At 38.7% G+C, this 22,536-nt stretch overlaps 2 protein-coding genes across 4 annotated transcripts; both read left to right on the forward strand.

Moving 5' to 3' along the window:
* The first annotated feature begins 484 nt into the window (after window positions 1-484).
* On the forward strand, window positions 485-13,195 carry LOC113059963 (peroxisomal targeting signal 1 receptor-like). 3 transcript variants are annotated; one of them, XM_026228688.1, is made up of 18 exons: window positions 485-631; window positions 720-797; window positions 4,213-4,370; window positions 4,659-4,697; window positions 4,811-4,928; window positions 5,003-5,146; window positions 5,381-5,471; window positions 5,581-5,671; window positions 6,776-6,898; window positions 8,506-8,616; window positions 9,142-9,225; window positions 9,320-9,439; window positions 9,830-9,973; window positions 10,103-10,173; window positions 10,283-10,498; window positions 11,698-11,863; window positions 11,964-12,121; window positions 12,209-13,195. In XM_026228688.1, the coding sequence occupies exons 3-18, from the start codon at window positions 4,257-4,259 to the stop codon at window positions 12,447-12,449; spliced, it is 2,031 nt and encodes a 676-aa protein (XP_026084473.1). In that variant the 5' UTR covers window positions 485-631; window positions 720-797; window positions 4,213-4,256; the 3' UTR covers window positions 12,450-13,195. The 3 variants fall into 3 exon arrangements, with proteins under 3 accessions (XP_026084473.1, XP_026084474.1, XP_026084475.1); XM_026228689.1 differs by lacking the exon at window positions 8,506-8,616 and having other exon boundaries at window positions 585-797; XM_026228690.1 differs by lacking the exons at window positions 6,776-6,898; window positions 8,506-8,616 and having other exon boundaries at window positions 588-797.
* Window positions 13,196-13,583: 388 nt separating this feature from the next.
* On the forward strand, window positions 13,584-17,324 carry LOC113059964 (cell division cycle-associated protein 3-like). The gene is made up of 7 exons (XM_026228691.1): window positions 13,584-13,781; window positions 13,987-14,137; window positions 14,305-14,407; window positions 15,315-15,919; window positions 16,227-16,566; window positions 16,835-16,914; window positions 17,039-17,324. Exons 2-7 carry the CDS (start codon window positions 14,000-14,002, stop codon window positions 17,129-17,131), a joined length of 1,359 nt encoding a protein of 452 aa, XP_026084476.1. The 5' UTR covers window positions 13,584-13,781; window positions 13,987-13,999; the 3' UTR covers window positions 17,132-17,324.
* Window positions 17,325-22,536: the final 5,212 nt, after the last annotated feature.

Here is a 22,536-nt window from a genome sequence, read left to right on the forward strand (position 1 = left end):
TATTACTTATGTCATAGGTTTTCCCGGTGTTTACAGTATTACTTTGCAAAATTTTTATTAAAAACAAAACATGAATACATCAGAATAGCATAAACAGTCAATTTTCAACAAGATACTCACAACATCAGAGCATGATCAAATCAAATAAACAAATAATAAATACATTATAGAGCTTTTTGACTTCATTTTTAATTTTTGAAAGGTCTTCAGAGAAATGTTTTAATTAATTTCTGAATTTGTGAAACCGAGGGGGTGGGGGTGGGGGGGCATTTTTAGAGCTTTCCCAGAGCATTTCTGTTTATTGCAAAACTCTCTTAAATTACACATGGATATTCATTTTGAAAGTTTCAAATTACAGAGCTCAAAATACACTGCGCAACAGTAATGATTTTAAAATTGTTGCTTATTCTACAAAATCCCTTTCCTGGATGTTGAAACAATATCAATCTGTCACTTAAAGCATGCGCTGTCACTTTAGGAATTTTACGTAACTCCAGCGTAAATCTTAGCAGAGTTCAAAGCGCTGCTTGTCGTTGGTCTTTACGCAAATCGGGTTTGTGAATAGCCGGAACGTAGCGTGTAGGATTCCTGTTTCTGGTTCGCTCCTGTTTCAGTGGGCCACACGAGGAAGGTAAATAAAGACAGGACGGTCACCAGTGCAGCTTTTACCCGTTAGGTACCGACAACAAACGGGCTGTTAACCTCAGCTGTCTTTATAGGGCCTGCTAAACACCATTACTCTCGGAATAAAAGGAGAAAAAGAGAGGAGAAGAGAGGTGACAACATCGCCTGTGCAGGTGAGATGAATTTATTTAGCTTATAAGCTAACTGTCTGCAACATAGTTGACTTAATTGTCCTGCTAGCTTGTTGTAATTCAAACCTGTGAATAGCTAACCGGTTGTTGTCTATTACGTTGATGTGTGCAACTGCCATTTAACGTTAACGTTAACTTACATGTGAGGAAAGTCACTCTCGCATTTAATGTGGAAGCCAAACTGACAGCAGACAAGAGCCAGACTCGGAGCAGAAGTGTCCAGCATGTCTGACATGTTAGTTTTCAGTGCAAGAAGTGATCAGATGACCGATTCAACCTGTGGCCATTCATTGCACAAACACTTCTGTTTGTCTCATTGATTTTTCATCAAGTGTGACTAAAACATCTGGGAAGCAGGTTGTTTTTGGTTTGTTGCAAAAGGACAGCAAGGCAAACCAGGACTGCTTGTTCACACGCAATCGTGGTTAATTGTTAATAGCTGTTTCAACCAGAGTCAATGAAATCTGTGTAATCCTTCTAGTCTGATAAGCTGATGGAACATACTGTATGTATATGCCAGTGGAAAGGTAGCTAAGTCCTCAGGATTTATCTGAAGGCGATGATTCATCGTCTTTCAGTCTCTGTCTGGGCTGGAGATGATTTTGTTTGTGGCAGGTATGTTGGCGTAGGATTCAACAACAAGATATTCTTTCTAACCACTTCCAGAGATGAAATGGTTGACAATAATCGTCATTGATTTGAATTCTTGAACCGACTAAAGCTGAGGACACACTACACAACTAGCTGAAACATATTAAGACTCAACACTGTTTCAATTGACTGGAGAAGATTGTAGTCTTTGACAGACAGAGAGGAGCACAAACCTAATGACTGAGTTAACACACACTTAACAACTGGCGAACCATGACTGGACAAATTCTGGCGAACCAAAAAATAAATAAATATCAATAAAATAAATAAATCTCATAATAACTTAACTGTGCAAGATCTTATCAAAACAAACAGGGATGTCAACATACATTTGGCAGTATTTATTTGCTGTGCATTTTCTCCAGGGGGAAAAAATAAATACAAAATCCCAGTATCTGATTTTATGGTCTATCCACGCTTCCACCCACCAATGACTACACTGAGGACAACACATGTGCTTTTATTTAATTACTGAAACTTTACTTTTTTTTCCGTGCTTAAAGGGGCACCTAATGCTATTTTAAGCAGTTTGACTTTAAATACACAGCTTGATTTGGATTCTCACTAAACATGACCAAAATCTCAAAACATGAGTTGGAGTACATTTGATAATAATTAAACTGTATATAAAATGATTTTATTTACAGGTGTCTTTTAATGAAAATTTTGTTTTGAGGAATAGCTATTCGTTCTCTTTGTATATTTGTTTTGAAGAAAAATTGTTTTGAATAATATCCCTTAAGATGAGAGAAGATTATAATCTTTAGACACCACCCACTAGATGACTACATTTCTGCTGACTGGAATGGACCGGTTCCAACGGCACGATCAGTCTTCAAAACAAAATACATTCATAATCGGTACGACAGTTGTGTAGAGTGTTCTCGCCTTAAGATGTGTAAAAGAGGCCAAGAATGCTACTCTCAGGGGCACTGTGGTGATTCTGGGAGTTTACTGAGGCTACAACCAATGGGATGCAAGTCTAGACTAGTAGTTCTCAGTCAACGGGCCATATATATATTTTATATAATGCATTTTTATTTGGTATATAAAAAATGTATCCTCAATCTTTATCCAGAAAATCATTAAATAATGTAAATTCATTGGTTAAAACAAGCTGGAAGCTGGGAACCCTGAACAGCTAAAAGGGGGGGGGGGGGTGAAATGCTATTTCATGCATACTGAGTTTTTTACACTGTTAAAGAGTTGGATTCCCATGCTAAACATGGACAAACCATCATTTCAAAAATTAAGTTGTACGTTTGAAGGAGTATTTCTGTTCCAAAAATACTCCTTCCGGTTTGTCACAAGTTTCGGAAAGTTTTTTTCGAGTATGGGTCTGTGTGACGTTAGATGGAGCGGAATTTCCTTATATGGGTGCTGACGCACTTCTGCCGGAAGAGCGCGCGCTCCCGTAGAGCAGAGCACTGAGAGCACAACAGACTTCACTGATCAGAGCGAGAGCATCGTGAAATGTCACAAAAGAAGTGTGTTTTTGGTTGAGAGGGCAAGACAACCCTGCACAGATTACCAAAAGAGAAACAGCATTAAGGGACCAGTGGATGGAGTTTATTTTTACAGAGCATCAACGGAGTTGTGCAAGTGTTTGTGTTTGTTCCCCTGCATTTCGAAGATGCTTGTTTTACAAACAAGGCCCAGTTTGACGACGGATTTGCACATCGTTTATTTCTTAAGGATAATGCAGTCCCGAAAAAGGGTCACGATCGTGTGTTGGAACCGCATGCGGTGAGTAAAACTGCTTCAAATATCTCTGTGTTGTTAACTTAGCTATCGGCGCGTAAGCACTTCAAGTAAACATGCGATGTTGTCATCCAAAAAAAAAAAAAAAAGACGACAAAGTGGAACTTAGTCATTTTCCAAAACCGCTAAGCAAATATATTCAGTTTCAGTACATACCACATAGAGACGTCATTGCTGATGCTGCTCTTGTTAAATTTCAGCCTCTGGATCTGATTCTGGATCATAAATATACGCTGAATCTGACTGTTAGCCATGGTTTGTTTTTCCTCACGGTAAAGTCACAGTTTCCAAACGCTCTCAACGCAAAAGCTTACTCGCGGTTGTGATTCTTTAGCTCCGCCCACACGTCACGCCTCCAGCCGGTCGTGTTTTTCCGGGAAAAATCGGTACAGACTATCTTTCTCTTATGAATATAATAAAAATAAAGACTTTTTGGAGTTATGAAAGATGCAGTACTACTCTATAGGTACTCAAGATTAACAGGATATTGAGTGAAAACGAGCATTTCACCCCCCCTTTAAGGCTGGAATACACTATACATGACATTTGCCAGATTTTGCACCAATTTACAGTTTGGAGAGAGTCAGAGTCACTCTGCAGATTTGAGTTGGCAGATTTCGCATAGTGTATGATGGTCATAGACTCCTATTTTTTTAAGCTTTAGACTATTATTACGTCCACTTGGAGAAATATTTTGAGCAGATTTTAAAACCCATTGTTTTCATTTGTCACATGTCTTCTTGCAACAAGGTGTGTGTTTCTGTGACAGTTTGACGTCAGACTCGAAAGTCAGCTAGTGTGTGGTGCCTAGTGTTTAAAATTCTGTTTAGGTTTTAAAAGTCATGTGATTTAATATTAGTGTTAAAAACAAAACTATGGCTGGGGGGCCTTCAAATATTGATTTGGACAATGTGGGTCTTGGAGACGAAAAGATTGACTTTCATAACAACAGACCAACCAATGACGATATTCTGTTTACTTGTAGATATCTCAAGGTGTTCGTCGGACCCAGCTTGACGGCGTGTTGCCATGGCGATGCGGGAGTTAGTGGAGGCGGAATGTGGGGGAGCCAATCCCCTCATGAAACTGACTGGTCACATGACCCAAGAGGGAGGGGCTTGGAGACACCGATCAACACCCTCTGTAAGTTACTGAACATTTTCTTTATAATCATAACAAAATATTTAGGGCCTGAATGACATGTTGATGCCTATAACATAAAGCATGACTTGCGTGAAGTGTATGATGCAGCACAATGTTCAACTGAGACTTCCTGGAATAAAATTATAGTTTGATTAATCATCCAATAAAAATGAATTATATAAATCAGTAGATTAATAGATTGAAAAATAATTGTTAGTTGCAGCTTTAAAAATATTCAAATAAAATGAATACAATTTTTAAAAGCTTATTTTTCCCTTTCCCCCATAGATTCCTCCTATTCCAATTGAAATAGCCACTGATCATGAGGTGTGTATTTTGGTCTTTTGGATGTTTCAATATTTCAGTGACCTGTTTAGTTTGCCGTGGTCGAATAGTCTCGTGTTCTTACCGTAATGACGTTCTGTTGTTTTTGAATCTAGCTGGTCAGTGAGTTTCTACAGGCCCCGCCACGTCCTCCTCACAGTTTTGATATGGGTCAGCTGCTGGAGGAAATGCAGCAGATAGATCAGCAGAGCTACAGACCTGCCCCACAGAGAGGTAGACCGCACAAACACACATATAGACTGATTTGAACACTTTTCAGTGTGCTGTAATCATGTTTTCTTTCCCAGCTCCTGACGTGGCTGCTTTGGCGCTGTCTGGCGATTGGACGGCAGAGTTCCTTTCTAATGCTGACCCCGCCTCTTCTTCTGGACAAGCTGGTCTGGACCCAGTCGATGCTGATTGGACCAGAGAATTCATCAGTGAAGTGGCAGGTTAATATCAATTTGAAATGTGCTATTTTAGCCCAGATTTTATCCCTTTTTTAAATTTAGGATGCCATCAGGGTTATTATAATGCCACTAGATGCCATTGAATGTCATCGGGTGAGGCTGAAGATTCTTCACTCATCTTTGCTCAGCCATCCTTTCATTCTCTAAAGCTTCCCTGTTTCTGTTGTCTTCTACTATACCTCCAATATATTCAGCTCCCTTCCTCTTGTCTTGTAGACCCTGGCTGCTGGGCAGAGGAGTACCTGGAGCAATCAGAGGAGAAGTTATGGCTAGGAGATTTGGGGGAAAGAGAACAGGACAAAGAATGGTATTTTATAGATCTTTTAAGAATAATAGTTTAGAAAGTCTGGACATAATAACAGTATACACTATGGCATTATATTCTTGCTTTAGTATATATTTTTTAATCCTATCAGGACGCAAGAATACCAGTCAGGTGAAGAACTCCGGCAAACAGCGAAAGAACTCCTTGCTAAAGTGGATGACCCTAAACTACAGAAGACAGAGGTGAGAGTAAGAGGATGGTTTAAGGGGTTAAGTGTTCTTTGAGCTGCATCTGAAACACTTTAGTCAAAGTCACTACATACAGAGATATATTAAACAAGCATACAGATATTGCACCTAAAGACAAATTGTAAACAACAGATAGTTCCGCTTCTAAGTTAATATTCTGTTTTACAGTGAATAGTCCTTTCTATGTTTTGTGCCAGTTTGAACTAATAATTTGTAGAAGAATAGTTTATTCTCAAACTGTTTATTGAACATTGGTGTCTTTAATCATAAAAGCAGCAAGCCACTTAAACCTGAGAGTTGCAGTAAGATTTTTTTTGTCAATCGACATTGGTAAAATCACTGTAGCACATGACCTCTCATGACATATTACTCTATTAAATGCTGCAATTTAAAGGGACTTTTTTAATGTTTTTTTGCAGGATGTTTGAACTTTGATCCATTTCAGAATAAATTTGCTCCGCTTTCACCAATGCCACATCACACAATTGATCTGTCACAAGGGACCACTTAAAGTTTACCCAGAAAAAAAAAAAAAATTGATAAACATTTACTTAACCTAGGGCATCCAAGATGTACGAGTTTGTTTCTTCATCTGAACAGATTTGGCATTCCTGCAGTGAATTGGTGCCATCAGAATGTGAGACCAAACAGCTGATAAAAACATCATCATAATTCACAATTATTTCCCGGCTACTCCGGTCCTGATTCAGACGAGATTACTTTTTCACCAGGGAAACTTGCACTTTGCCTTTCTGGGTGTATATTTAAAAAGGTTAAAGTAATTCTTTATTTTTATTAATTTTTGTCTTGTGGTAGATGATAAAGTGATGTGACATTGTTCATATTTTCATGGGCATTTCTTTACTTGCTCATATTTCTCTCTCCTTTTCATTTAACTCTGCTCATGCATAGTCATATCATTTGGGACATGTTATGCCTTTGACTGTTATTCCTTCCTCCTTGTGGTCTACTTTTGCCTGACCATAACTGTCAGGAGGAAACCACTGGTGAACGTGTGTGTGTGTGTGTGTTCAATTCAACGCCAGTGTGTTTCCTGGTAGCAGTAGATGTTTAATAGCTGTTGTTGTTGTTGTGTAGTTCCTGCAGTTCATTAGGCAGATTGGCGAGGGCAGTGTGACTGTGGAGGACAGAGCAGGAAAAGAGAACACTGATAGAGCACAGGCCAAGGAGGCACAACACTGGGCCTCCAGCATTAACCAGGTACGAGCCCTTCCCATCCTTTAGAGCAGGGTTCCTCAAATCTGGACCTCGAGATCCACTTTCCTGCAGAATTTAGCTCTAACCCTAATTAAACACATCAGAGCATGCGAATCAATGCCAATTCATGTCTTTGGGATCATTAGAAGATCACAGGCAGGTGACTTTGATCAGGGTTGGAGCCAAACTCTACAGCGAATTGGACCTCCAGGGCAAGATTTGAGGAAGGGGGCTTTAGAGGAAACACCATGAAGGTGTGACACTACGGCCCCTTAGCAACTATCTTGGCTCATCTCAAGCTGCTAGCCAACATTAGCCATGACTACATAACATGCTGTAAATCCTTGCCAATGTGCAAGAGAAATACAGTTTTGGAAAGCTTTTAGGGTTTAGAGATTGGATTCTGTATACAGTGGGGACTGAGACCGCGTGTAAAATTTGGGATTTAAAGTCTGTTTTCATCTATTATTTGTGTTTATAATATAATATAATATAATATAATCAGTTATTCTTTTTTTATTCATACTTTTATTCACCAAGGACTTATTAAATGTATCAAAAGTGACAGTAAAGACATTTATAATGTAACAAAAGATTCAATAAAATACAGTTTCTTTCAATTTTCTATTTATCAAAGAGTTCTGAAAAAAAGTGTCATGGTTTCTACAAAAACATTAAACAGCAAAACTGTTTATCAATATTACTAACAATGAGAATTGTTTCTTGAGCACCAAATCAGCATATTCGATTTATTTGTATTAGATTTATGAAAGATATGACACTAAAGACACTGTAATAGCTATGAAATTCAGCTTTGCCATCACAGGAACAAATTGCATTTAAAAAAATGTATTAAAAAAAGGAAAATGGTATTTTAAATTGAAAAAATATTACACAATATTACTGGTTTTTACTGTATTTCTGATCAAATAAATGCAGCCTCTGTGAACATATAAAACTTCTTAAAAAAAAAAAATACTGACTCAAAACTTTTGAACTAGAGTTTTTTTTGTAATAAAAAATTTTTTGTTTACATTTATAATCAGTTTTTATATATACAAATAAAATATAGTTAAAATATTGAAGTTTTAATGGAGTTTATGACAAAGCATTATGATATAAAAGGAATAAGAAATATTGAGGGTTATGTAACATTTTAAAATCATTAATAAAATATGTTGAGTTAATGCTTGAGTTTTTGCTCCGATTCACTCAAGTGTTACCCATATCATATAAATATGTATTAAATTAGAAAAATAATTTTTACTAGTGGTCTCAGACTTCTGGACCCCACGGTTGTTCAAGCCAAGATTTTTTTTTGATAGAGAAACTCACAAATGTCCAGGACTAGGTCTACACTGTGCTTGCAAACTGGCCTCTGTTTCTAAAAACATAGTTCATTCTATGGTTCAAACAAATAATAGTTTCATTGCAATATTTCCTTTTTCTCATGGATGGCCATCCTGACTTCTTAATCCGTTGAAATCCCTCTTGACCCCATCTTGATACCTTTTAACTTGCATCCATGTTTACATTTCCCTATTATCCTTAACAATCCCACACCAAACGCATACTATCCATGTACTCTCCGTCCCATACTGGCTACCCAGTTCCTGGAATCAGGGGAAGGGACTGTGCAAGTGGAAACTCGAGAGGGCAAAGAGAAGAATGACAAAATTAAAGCTAAACAGGCAGAGCAATGGGCTACTATCGCCAGGCAGGTAGGACCCTGATCACCTGGCAAGTCATGCAGTAGTCATGCTGTTCTGTCTGTTTTTAGGCTTATCATTTTTTTTATGTTAACTAGCCCCTGCTAACCAAACCTTTTTTGCCTTGAAGAGAGCGAACTGTTCCTTTAGTTTAATAGTGCTTTTAATGTAATTATCGCTGCAGGACACCAGGACTGTAGAGCTAATGTCCTGCTCACACTGCTTTTCATTTGTGCCCAGCTACTGAAACCACTTTGACTTCCTGCAGTAGTGAAGGTACACTGAACATTGCTTGCTATTTTAAAAATAGAGAGGAAAGGAAGGATGGATGAATGAGGGTGAGATTTTTTTTTCTTCTTCTCCCGGTCTCCCAATTCCTCTATCTTTTTCCATTACATCCTTTCTTTATTCCGCACTCTCATTCATCACAGTATGTTGTCTTTTTTTCCCTTTAGCTGAGTAGTGTTTAAGCATTTGCAGGCTCTGTGATGTGTCATTGAGGCAGCTAACAGCCTGGCATGTCACTGTGCTTGGTAGGTTTCTGCAGAATCTGCAGAATCGTGGGTAGACGAGTTCGCTGCTTACGGGCCAGACTTCCAGCAGGCCAAAGCAGCGGTCGAGGTGAGACAGACTGCACACGTGCACGTTTACATGAACTTCCGTGTGATACTGTGTTCACTGGTGCTTGTGTGTTGATATGTGTGTGTGAGTTCAGAGTGATGTTGATTTCTGGGAGAAACTGCAGCAGGAGTGGGAGGAAATGGCGAAGAGGGATGCTGAAGCTCACCCGTGGCTCTCAGACTTCGACCAGATGCTCAGCAGCTCTTACGACAAGGTATCTGGACAATGTACATCTGTGCCCATTCACAGCATGGATACTCCCACCTATGTTATCTTAAATCCATTAAATCTTTCCCAGGCTGGAGTCTCTACTTTATTACAGTTTATACAACAGTTGGTTCCAGACTTTGATTCTGCTTTGGCTTCACCAGACACTATTGTCATTGGCAGACCAAAAATAAGCAATATAGTGTCTAAAGAATTTATTGAACTGTTGATTTAAAGCAATGTCACAATGACACTTGACATTTAAAAACACATATTGGCACTGATAAATACAAATAGTTGTGAATAGTTAAGAGTTCTTATAATGTTATATATATATATATATATATATATATAACATTTTCACTTTTTGTGAATATGTCTTTACGTTTTCTCCTAGGGGTATCAGTTTGAAGAAGACAACCCCTACCTGTCCCACAATGACCCGTTTGCTGAGGGTGTGAAGAGGATGGAGGCGGGGGACATTCCTGGAGCTGTACGTCTCTTTGAGAGCGCAGTTCAGAGAGAGCCAGAGAACCAGCTGGTCAGAGCCTAATACGTATAATCCCGACAAACAAAAACTGATGATACATTTTGTCTCAAGGGACTCTAACTGTGTCCTGCTTTCTTGTTTGTCTTTGTGAAACACTGAATGCGTGTGATGATACTGCAGGCGTGGCAATATCTGGGCACCTGCCAGGCAGAGAACGAGCAGGAGTTTGCTGCTATCAGCGCCCTTCGCAGGTGAGAAGTATAACCAGTTTTTCGGTGCACACAGTTCTCTGTGACAAATCTGATTTATTTAAATACTTCTCCCACCTTTTTAAATCCAAGTCTCAATTGCTGTTTTCAGATGTATTGAGCTGAAAAAGGACAATCTGACGGCTCTCATGGCTCTAGCTGTGAGCTTCACCAATGAATCACTGCACAGACAGGCCTGTGAGACGCTCCGTGATTGGTTGAGGCACAACCCTAAATACCGGCATGTTCTCGAGCAGAATGAACGAGAGAAGGAGCGGGAGGGTGTGAGGGAGAAAGAGAGGGAGAGATTTGGATCCCTTCTTCCAGAGTAAGCGGATTCTTGAATGTTCTTAAGAAACATTTTGTTGATTGCACCAGGAACACCACACTGAAATCTCATAGACTGAAGTACGGCTCTTCCTGTACAAAATACATTTACACACTTATTATGGATATTTATAAATGCTGTTCTTTTGAACTTTCCATCCATCAAAATCCTTAAAAATGTGTCATAGTTTTCACTAAAATATTAAGCAGCACAACTGTTTTCAACATTGATAATAATAAGAAATATTTCTAGAGCAGCATATTAATAGAGTGATTTCTGAAAGATCATGTGACATTGGACACTGCAGTAATGGCTCCTGAAAATTAAGCTTTACCATCAAAGAATTACATTTTTGTTTATTCCTGAAAGGATTCATGTGGAAGTTGTCGATTATTGCATATTATATGAAATATTTAGGGAGAATCATAAAAAATGCAGTATGGTCAACATCCTGTAAATAGAAAGCAACATTTTTGCATTTAATGTGGGTTGACAAATAGTTATTACACTGTGTAAGTCTTACTGTGACACGGAGTGATGAGTAAGAATTATTTTACCCAAGACTTTAACTCAGAAGTCCGCAGCAGCTTGTTTACAATGCCTTTTTACATTAATGTGAGACATGCATAAGTGAGTGGACGGGGCATTGTAACCTAGCAACAGATTTACATTTGTCACCAATCATAAGCAGGCTGTGCTCTAAAAATATAGAGTATTACATAAACACAGGTGTGGAGTTCAATCTGCAGGCAGCATTGTGGGTAGCTTGCAGCATATGCTCTGTTTTAATCAGTTGACAGTGCAGATATTAAAATAGTTTTTGTATGACTCAGGAATGCTTATGAATTGTCTTTTTGTTTTATTAAAGTTTATTTTCTCAAATAAAATGTACTCGCCATGTCGTTCCAAACCGACCTGACTTTCTTTATTCTATGGAGCAAAAAATGAGGATTTTTTTAACAATACTTGCTGTTTTACTTCAAGTAAATTAAAGTTAATTAGGATGAGGTCTCTCAAGTTTCAATATTGTCAGTAGGACGGTTTTCCAGGTCTTTTGAAGCTAAGTGATATTTTTGTTTGTCAGAATGGTTTGAAACAACATAAGGGTGTGTCAGTGATGCGAGTATTGCGTTTTTTGGGGTGGACGACTACTTTTAAGTTGGTGGCTAATCCATTCTGTCACTTGTTCTTCCTCCTAGGGCACTCTTTAATGAAGTGCAGACGTTGTTTTTGAGTGCAGCGGCCGCTGACCCCACAATGGTGGACCCTGAGCTGCAGTGTGGTCTGGGCGTCCTCTTCAACCTGAGTGGAGAGTATGACAAGGCTGTGGACTGCTTCACTGCCGCCCTGTCTGTGATGCCACAGGTTGGATCCTACACATTGCTTTCTATATTCTGCACGTTTATACAGATTGTTCATCAGTGTTTTAGTTCACATTTCTTCTTTCTCTCAACTCTATGTGAAGGATTATCTGCTGTGGAACAAGTTGGGAGCGACTCTTGCTAACGGGAACCGCTCAGAGGAAGCGGTCGCTGCTTACAGGCGCGCACTGGAGCTACAGCCTGGATTTGTACGTAGCCGATATAACCTTGGCATCAGCTGTGTCAACCTGGGTGCACACAGGTTAGTAAGAGAAGGTTTCACCAGGGTGCACATGCCCGAAAGAGCTGAAACACCACAATGAATGGCACCTCTTTCTATCTCAATCAGGGAGGCGGTAGAGCACTTTCTTGAGGCCCTTTCTCTGCAGCGACAGGCCGCAGGTGATGGAGAGGGAGGTGCGGGTCGAGGGCGAGGTGCAGCACTGACTGTGATGTCAGACAACATCTGGTCCACATTACGCATGGCACTGAGCATGATGGGAGAAAGCTCGCTTTATTCAGCAGCCGACCGGCGAGATCTGGACACTCTGCTGGCACACTTCTGCCAGAGAGAAGGAGAGACAGAATGAAGGACGGAGGAGATGGAGGAGTGCAGGAAGATAGCATGTGAGTGTGGAGAAGCCTGTTTTGGAGAGCAAACAACACGAGTGGAGGAGTACGTTTCAACAAAGTGGCATGACTTTTAGAGGTGCTACAATGTGAGGAAAAATAAAAAAGAGAACATAACAAGTGTGAAACATCCATTGAGCTCAAGCACTACATTAACGGACAGACAGATGAACTGATGACTGTACTTGAGAAAAAGATGTTAAAAAGTCTATGGTACAAACTTGCTACGGTTTTTGTCAAGTTTACGCTCCCAGAGATTAGCATTTTTCTATTTGTTAATCTTGAAGATTACGGTTCTTTCCACTGTCTTTATCAAAATTGCTGTCATATTTCTCAAGGGGGGAAGTAAGGTCCCTGCACTGTGAGCTCAAAATACTTGCCTCTGTTTGACACCGAGAGGTATGTGGAGATATAATCGTGTTCTACATCACTTTGGATCCTGTACAAAGTAACAGAAGGGATTTGCAAGCCTTAAAGTAATGTTGGCAACTTCATTCATGAGTGACAGAAGGGCTGTATACCGAAAGACATGTCTGAAAGCACTATTTGTTATTGGATATTTGCTTTTGCTGTAAATTAATTTACTTAATTGTAAGTTCTACATGCCATATTGTGTATTGTATCATAATTATTAGTGTTTTGCATATAGCCAATTCAAATAGCCATTATGATCTATGTAATTCAAGCAATAAAGCTTTGACAAAAAGTGCTTGGTAACTTTTTACTTTAAATATAAGTATGAATATAACTACTACATAGGTTTTTAATTTATTCAGCTTGATATTATTAACATTCAAAATGGTAAAACTAAAATATACTTTCAACATAATTTTTTTTTTATAATTAGCGAACATTAATTCCTTAACGAAAACATTTTTTTTTTTTTTTTGTGACAACAAAAGTGCGATTGTTTGTAGTGTGTTTTAACTGAACTCAAAGTATTAAAAAATGACGTCAACAGTCAACACTTGGCTGCTTGTTGTATTTCAAATCGCTGATACACGCCCAATAAAAATGTATTCACAGTCTCAGCCAATCAGAAGCGTCGGGGCAGCGTTCACCCATTGGCCTGTTTAAAAATCGCCACAAACACAGAGTGATCCATTTAAATGCTCTCGCTGGAGTATTACGGAGTTTGGATTGGAAGGCGACTGAAACAGTTCTGTGTTGAAATCTGCTTTTGTCATACATAACGTTGGATATATTAAACGTGTCATAAAGTTGATCTGATTCAGCGTGGAAGATAAAAGGAACATACAGCGAACTGCACGTGGAACACGTTGAAATTTAAGGTGAGTTTGTTTGAGTTACTGGACAATTAATTTGTCGTGCTGCTAAAACGCTGCATGGCAATAACTGCAAACGTTTCTTATTTATTAAATTTAATTAAGTGTTTTATCTGCATACAATGTTCTGGCAAGTTAGCATAAGTTCAGTGATATAGGGGTTTAACTACTTTTTCTCTGCCTACCATGTATTCTTTCATAAATCGTGTAGCAAACCGTGTAAAATGGGTGCCAGTGAAAGCAAGGTGTCTGTGGCATCAACCCCAAAGGTAGAGCCGAGCCAGCGGCCGAGAGCAAGGCGTGTAGCGAGCCTCGCAGACCCGCGGTCACCGTCCTGTGCGATCGACCGCACTCCTATACAGGTAACTACAAACAGACAGTGTAACAACACTTCTGCTCGAGTTCCTCTAATTAAACTTTCGCTTATCGTTAATCCAGACTCTGAGATGAAGTATGCAAATCTTCAGATCATGTTGGAACAGTGAGCAACTGTCAGGATAAGAGTTTAAATGATTGTATTTTCCTGTAGGTGGGCGTGGCTTACTCTCCTCTTCCTGTGGTGGAGTCAGTGGGGGCTGCGTTTGTTGACCCCCGCTCACCCACACCTGGCGTTACTCGAACACCAATAAAGGGTGAGTGAAGTTTACTACATTTATTTGGAGTATAACATGTGGACTGATACGCATTCTTAAATCATATTTAAGCATGTTGAAAAGAGCTCAAGCTGAAAGCGATTAAACAGAATATTGATTAATACTGATTATAAAAGTTCTTGAACATCAGACAGAAAGACAAAGGTACAAGACAATGAGACGAATTGAATTTAAACCGTGTGTATATATAGACGTTATAATTTACTTTTATTTTGCTATATATATATTTAATATTCAGATTAAGCTAAAGTGTTTTTTGGTGCAATTCTCTGATTGTTTGAGATTTCTGCAGAATCATGGGTAAAACAATGTAAAAAAACAAGTTGAAACGATGCAGGCTGATGACTTGTGCAAATGGATATACCATTGATTTTTAACCTCATAACTCATATTAGATCTCTCTTTAATGGTTTATAAGTTATCGATAAAAATCTTTCCCTAAAGAGAAAATTGAGTGAAAGTGACGTGACATACACCCAAGTATGGTGACCCATACTTAGAGTTTGTTGATACCAGTGATTAATATGGTTTTTACTTCCAAACTCCAACACTTGACCTCTGTAATGAATTCGCAGTCCTCATCAGTCCCACTTTACAGAAGTTGTGACCGCCTTCAGTATTGTGATGTGCTTCTGAGTGGAGCGTTTCATCAGAAAGGAAAAAAATGTTGGGGGGGGGCTTGGTTCTGTTCAGCGGTTGTTGATTGGATGGAGGCAGATCAGAATGCGAGTTTTCAGTTGATTTTAAGAAAGGGGTGGATTTAATGATTCAAAATAAAGTAAAAAAAAAATAGTTAGTTTTTTTCTAAATTAATGAAATGAAACGCATAGATTAACCATTTTCAGTTGTGACTCTTCAAGCTCAAACTCATTTTTCTCCTTTACAGTGACTGTCACATCTCTTGCTCGGCGGCTGAGCACCTTCTTTCTCAATGACATCAAGTCTGGCAGTGACTCGGTTTCTTCGCTTCCTTCAGTCTCCTTCACCAAACACCCCAGTCTGCCCACTGTGAATCAGCAAAATGAGACGGGCCCAAGAGATCCTCTCCTTCCTCTAATAAAAGGCCAGAACTCCTCCACCCTCAATGGACACACAGATGCTGTGTCCACTCCTGCGCTGTGCTCCGTCTCAGAGGGCTACGGCCCCATGTGCAGCGGCCCTTTAGTGTTTACTGGAGACACGCAGGTGGAGGTGGATGCTGAGACCTCGCTGGAAGAGGCGGAGGAGGCTCTGATGATTGGTGATTCATCATTAAGAAAAGAGCTCAGTTTGAGTCTTCTTGCTTGTCGTGAAGGTGTTTACTCCTCTACTCTGGGGGAGCATCCTCTGACTCCTCATCCTCCTGCTGAGAGACAAGCGAATGAAGATCACTCCTGCGCAGTCTTCTCAGTCCCACCACAATCCACACAGTCTGAAACGCCCACAGCTGCTGTTGAAGCTGTCGTGACCTTGGAGGCAGATGAGGTCCCGTCCCAGACATCTGAAGAACAGGTTTGTTTTTGAGATTACTGAAAGACTGCCTGTTTGGGTCTCTTTCTGTTTTTTGTTTTTTTATAAGTTATTGTCGTCATTTATCTATCTATCTATCTATCTATCTATATATATATATATATATGTAATAACTTTGAAATGTATAAATAAGCTTGATGCAAATAAGCTTGATGCATTTTAAAATGATGCATTTTAAAATTTCAGTACAGTTGGGAATCTGAAATATTGGCCCAATTTGGCAAGCAGAACAAATCCATACTGTTGAATGCTGTGAGGATCTGACTGATGTGTGTCCTTGCTCCATCAGGTGGACGCTGCTCTTCCAGAGTTGAGCCATGAGCAGCCAGAGGAGAGCAAACCTCCCACACCTCAACCTGATGTAGCCCCCAACAGATCCAGCCCATTGACTGGCACACAGGTTGAGACGGTCCAGTCCGGCATGCGTTGTCTGAAGTTTGACCCCCGTAGCCCAAGTCAGGCCATTTTTAAGCCCCAGTGGTTGGGTGTGGGCTTCGGGACCACTGGAGTCAGAGCGAGGGGGGTACAGGCACGTGGAAAAACATCCATGTCCTCACCACTCTCCACCAAAAACACAGCCACAAATGAAAATAACAACATGGTTGTGCGTGCCAAACAGAGACCGAGAGGTGAGTGTCCGTTCACCACACAGCATCAGCAGTTATGAACAGCTAAAAAAAAGTGGAAGTAGATGATGCCAAAAGCTTGTCGATTTCAGGTTTATAAATGTCGGCACCTGCTCTTACAGTACAAGTAATGGATAAAAGACTAACAAAATGATAAATCTGAAGTGTATCCAAGTAAATTTTTTGCATAATTTTTGTATTTCAAATTTTTCTTTTTTCCCACTTTTCTCAGTGGTTATAAACTAAATTATTTGCTTGTTTAATATTACAGAAAAAGTTCTGATTGGGGATGGCAGATCTCCTCTGCAGATCCTGAGAGAGGCAAATTCACCCAGAGACCGCAGCTCCCAGGTAATCACACGGTTACTAGTCACTGGTTCTATTTGAATCTCAGTGCTTATTTAACTAGTGTTATGCAGTCATTTTCGTCTGTTACACCTTCAAACTCTAAATGGATCTTCATGTCTTTCTTCAGATGAAGTTGAAAGTGTCCACCCCAGAAAAACAGAGATTCAGCCAGATGGACAGGAGAGCTCTGATTGTGTCACTCAATAAGGAGAACGAATGAGACCGACTGAGCAGACCAGATAAATTCAGCCAACACTATGTATATAATACAGTTTTAAGCCTTTAACTACATGATCCTTCTCTTTCTTTTCTTTCTCTTTCTTTTCTTTCTTTCTTTTTCTTATTCTTTACCATTTCTTTGTGTGTATGTAAATAAACACTGTTTAAATGTGAATAAAATTTACATTTTATGAGTTTTGTTTCTTTTAATCTGAATGTACTTGATGTAATTGTTTTCAGAAAACCCTGAATAGATCGGTCTTTGTCATTGACACCAGCTGTTTGCGAAGCATGTCTAGTGGTGAAAATATACACCACTATCAGCCCTGCAATTATTGAAAAATAGACACTGTCAGCCAATCAGACGTCTTCACTCTGATGACCACATCTTTTTAAAAGCATTCACTCATTACTCTGAACTATTTTTAACAACAAAAGAATTATCCGATATCTGTGTGCTACTGTTCAAAAGTCTGAGGTCTGTAAGATAGATAAATGGATATAGATAGCATTTAAAAATAAAAAATAAAGTAATAATGGCGAGTAATAACAGTAAACTTTTAAAAAAAGAAGCTTCCATCAGACAGTCTCACTTAAACTTTAGTCTACCTCTAGTTTGTAAAAAAAAAAAAAAAAAATTACAATTTATGAAAGTGAAAATCTCATTCTTTGCAGACTCAAGTCATTGTATATTCAATCTTGTGCAACTATTTTGGCAACCTTTGTCTTGGTTTGATAGCACAGGATGCATTGAGATATCAGTAGGCTTGATCCAACTAGTGTTGAAAGTCTTATCTTGTATGTTATTATTGATAATATGCTGTGACACCCATTTGTTAATGACCCCATCCAAAAATGACCTCACAAATCACCAAATAGGTAATGGCTTTGTAAATGCCCACTTTTGCATTTAGCAGTCCCTGAAGAACAAGTTTTCTGGGATTGCATGATTTCTTTGACAAGCTTACTGTACTGGTCAGCCCCTCTTTAAATGAGGTCTTCTTATTCACAGTCTTTCTCATTGTGACGGCACAACAAACACATCGCTTTCTCTCCCTACTGATACAACTACATCCCATAGTACTATTTAAATTGCCCTTTTGCATTTTATCCTGTCTGATATTTTCAGGTTTTGCTTCCATTTGAGACAGAGCCTTAGTTCCAGATCTTCAGGAAACTATCCCATGATCCTGTGCAGCAGGTCATTCCATCAGGTGTCACACCAATACAGCTCACTGTTGTCATGACCAGATAACACTCCTGTAAAACACAAACACAGTTTTATTACAATTAATACACATGTGTTTGCATCTAAAATGTTTTTACATTCATTCTCCTAAAGGTGACATATATAATTTTATCTATTTCCGCTGACATCTCCGCATTCAGCAAGTCCCAGATGTTGCAGTTGAAGTCGTCATATGGTATGGTAATATTAATATAATATAATTAAACTTATTTAAACAGTAAATTTAGAGTTGTGTATGTTGTGTAAAATTGTTGAGTTGACTTAAGTTATAAAGTTCGAACTAGGAGATTAACTTGCATTTGCAAGAAAAAAAAAGAGAAATGTTAGATAAAAATAGGTAAATGTTATGTAAAATGTTGTAGATTGAAATAGTATTTCATGTTTTAACTGTAGGGTTAATACAATATGTCCCCTATGTGAATATTATATAAACCTATTTTTCAAATCGAATTAATGCTTTAAAATTGGGTAATCATAGCTTACATCCATAGTTTTTCCCGTTTAAACGTCTTAGCTGAGCTTCAAATGGCTTCTTTGACAAAGTTATTATATGAAAACTATTTGCATTCTGATTCAGACATCCAAAGGTGCAACAATACATTTTTTCTCTTTATTGATAAAGTCAAAATGTCGTTAGTTTATGATTAAATTAGAAATAAGCTTCATTAGCAGCTTTAGAAAGAACTGAAACCATCTCAGACCTGCTTTCGTACTCCATGTCATTTAAAAAATAAATAAATACATCTCCCTCCTGCACACAATCTAACCATTGGCAGGTACTGATTTTTTAAAAATAGCCTTCACCATAAATTATTTGCATTTAAATGTATGTGACAGCAGCTCCAAGTTAAAGCAACAGAGAGGCACTGGTTGCATCCAGTGGGGACATAATTACTGATTATAATGACTTACACTGTGTTTTTACACGTTGCATATCACACTGCATAAACACAAAAACCATGTCTGCATTTGTGATTGGAGAAACGACAAGCAACAAGCACTACTCTACACTGCTTAAAACTTGAGTTTGAATCATCAGTTGTCAATTCTTTAAGTAAATGTACTTACAGGCTGTGAGTCAGAAGCTCCAGACTGTCCTTACAAAGTTGAAATTGCCCCACTGTATAGAATCAGACACCACCATTGTAGGCTACTCTCCCAGGAAACAGTTCTTATCCCCCATAAAATGCACAGCACACATCTGAATATTTGGGTTGAACTGTTCTGGAATACTGTTGTAAATGCAACTTGACCACTGATTTCTAGTTGTGTCCTCTTTTGGAAGGCCAAACAAAGTAATTTCGCTTTCACAAAGAAACACAGAGCATCTCAACAACATGGCGGCAGCGGCAATAGTAAGAATCAAAGTTACGCCTTCTTTGCGATATGCAAATATTCACACACCGTGACGTAGACATGTGGGGGCATATTAGAATGAGTCGTTTTAGGTTGGAGTTGTTGCCTCTTAACTTTTATAAAGGATATCTCTATGGGTTTGAGTCTGAGACTTTAGTCTTTTCAACTTTACAGATCTTCTTTATGCACCAAGAGTTTGTAACACTCCAAAGAGAAAGGAAAAACTGAAATTGCATCATATGACCCCTTTAAATTACCTTAATGATATGAATGATTCATACATAAAGAACAACTTTTAGGTGTATCCATCTCCTTGAAAATATCTGTTTACTTTATCATTAATTTCCCTTATCTTTGCCAAAATAAAATGTAATGTGTGTTTATGTGTGTGCTTGTACATGTGGAACATGGCATAGATTTTGGCCAGATGTCCTCTCTTAATGTCTTCCTGGTCTTTAGCTGGACTCTCCCACAACAGCTGTCCCCTTCACATGATCCTGCAGCATGAGGTCCTGCACTGCTTTACGAGCTGACTGTAGAGCACAAAACATACACTAAACAGTTCACTGAGACATGAGAATAAATCTTTGATATTCTGTAAAGTAACATAGCTGTTTGTAGAGTTTGACCAAAAACAATAAATCTTAATTTCATCAGACATATTCTTGACACTTACAGTAATCTCATGTTTCAGGCTCTTCGCATCCTTTCGCAGTTGCCCCATTTCATCCATGGCAACAGTAGTCAGGCACGGTCACCCACAGTTACAGACAGGAAGTGAGGTCAGTAGAGCCAAGAGAGTGCTGGGGGAAAACTCTCCCAAACATGAATATACATTTCATTGTTACATCAATCATGAATGCAGTTTGTTTAACTGGTTGTGGGAAGAGGTTGTTGTTTATTTCCCTGTATACATCCTCGTTCAACATCTATTTGCAATTCAAACACCCTTCGAACTGGCTAGCAAATCCTCATAAATAAGGATCCATGTAAAATGACCACCACCGCAAACAAACAAGTGCGTAATGAGTCGGAGCCGAACAAGAAACTATTATTAAACATCCATTCACCAGCTTTTAAATAGGCAGATATTACATACATAGATGGGGTTTAGTTCATAAATACATTAGATACATCTAAAGTACATAAGTTTTTGGGTAAGTCCATCTGCTCCAGTGAACAGAAATAATAATAATGCTTAACTGCATAACAGTGATTACTGTAACTTTATTTATAATCCAAAATGAATGTATTAACACATCAAATGAGCCTTCATTAGTAATATTCTTGAGCTTTCAGAAACTAAGAAAAAAAAACAATAAATTAAAATAAAAGATTTTGCCTTTCACCTTGGATGGTTCACCCCAGTCTGCTTGTATAATAAGAGTGTGTCATTCGCCTTAAAGAACAGCATTTTTAAAATAAATATTACGAGTTAGTTTGAACATCATGTCTTACTTTACAAACAAAGATAAATGTAGGCTATTTCCTTTCGTTGAATTGTTTATTGAATCTTTGTGTCTCCCCCTGAGTCCTCATGTCCAATTGACTTTTGCCTAAAATTAGTTTGAGAGGAGTGAGAAGAACAAAGGGTGTGGATGGGAGAAACGTGGACCAGTGGGAGGGAGCTGTCTTGTAGTGGACATCAATATATATTCCTATTCTGGTAAACACCAGTTTTTGTATTTGTTGTCAGTGTGGACTAAATGGCAAGGTTATGTTATTACCAATAAGACCGTCAGCACCAAACCTCATGACCAGAAGAGACTAATAAAAAAGAGAGAGACAGGAATTTAAGGGAGGCTTTTTGTATCAAATCTAATTCAATCTGATTATTGACTGCTCTTTGCATTTGGATAAGAGCTACAGTAGAGATGGGGAGATGGATAGAAACAGAAAGAAAGAGCTGGGAATGAGTGTGAAAGTGTGGCCTAGCCATCGTTTGAATTTCAAGTTTTCTTCAAATGACTTTGTTGAGAGAACAGTATTATGTGGTCATTACCAAACTTTCTATGGTTAATTCCTTATGCTATGGTTAATTATTAAATTAAGTAAGAGAAGGAGAGAAAGGGGGATGGGATAGGGCAAGGTCCGCCAACTGGGACTTGAACTCTGGAAACCCAATGAGCAACGGTGCTATATGTCTGCCCACTTCTATATATATTCTTAAGTAAAAACTAAAGCTGTAGCAAAACATAAAATTCCAAAAATATAGAACTGAACATTTTCATTACTTACTGGTTCCACTGGGATGTTTCTCTACTCTATTTGTATTTCTTATTCCTTTCCGACTCTCTATCCACTTGCCTTTTTCTCGGGACAGTGTTCATTCAGGTTTTCCCCTTTAGGCACCTTCTGATCCCTTTCTATTTACCTCTCGCTCTCTGTAAATTCTGTGATGCTTTTGTGATAGGCAGATGAGGATGGGAGGGGATGAAGTGAGATCAGTGTTGAAATTATAAAGCCTGGGATGGAGAAAGTGAGAGGGATGGAAATCTGTTAGGAGAGAAGAGGACAGAGAGCAAAAGACAACAGAACTAAATAGTGGTGAGAATCAGATCATAGGGTCACATGACAGAAAAGCTGGTGAGTGAAGGGCCAGCTAAGGGACATTTTACTTTTTTTGCAGATGATGCAAATCCATTTATTTTAGGTGAGCAGAAGGCTTTGTGAGTGTAATGTACTCAAGGTACGATATGTTTTTAATCTTAAGAGTGTGAACACTATTGTAACAAAACATTGCACATCGGTTCAGGAACAGAAATGTGTGAGGACCATGAGAGAATTTTGTGCAACAAAAG

This window comes from Carassius auratus, chromosome 41 (genome assembly GCF_003368295.1).
Source record: "Carassius auratus strain Wakin chromosome 41, ASM336829v1, whole genome shotgun sequence".
NCBI classification, from domain to species: Eukaryota; Metazoa; Chordata; class Actinopteri; order Cypriniformes; family Cyprinidae; genus Carassius; species Carassius auratus.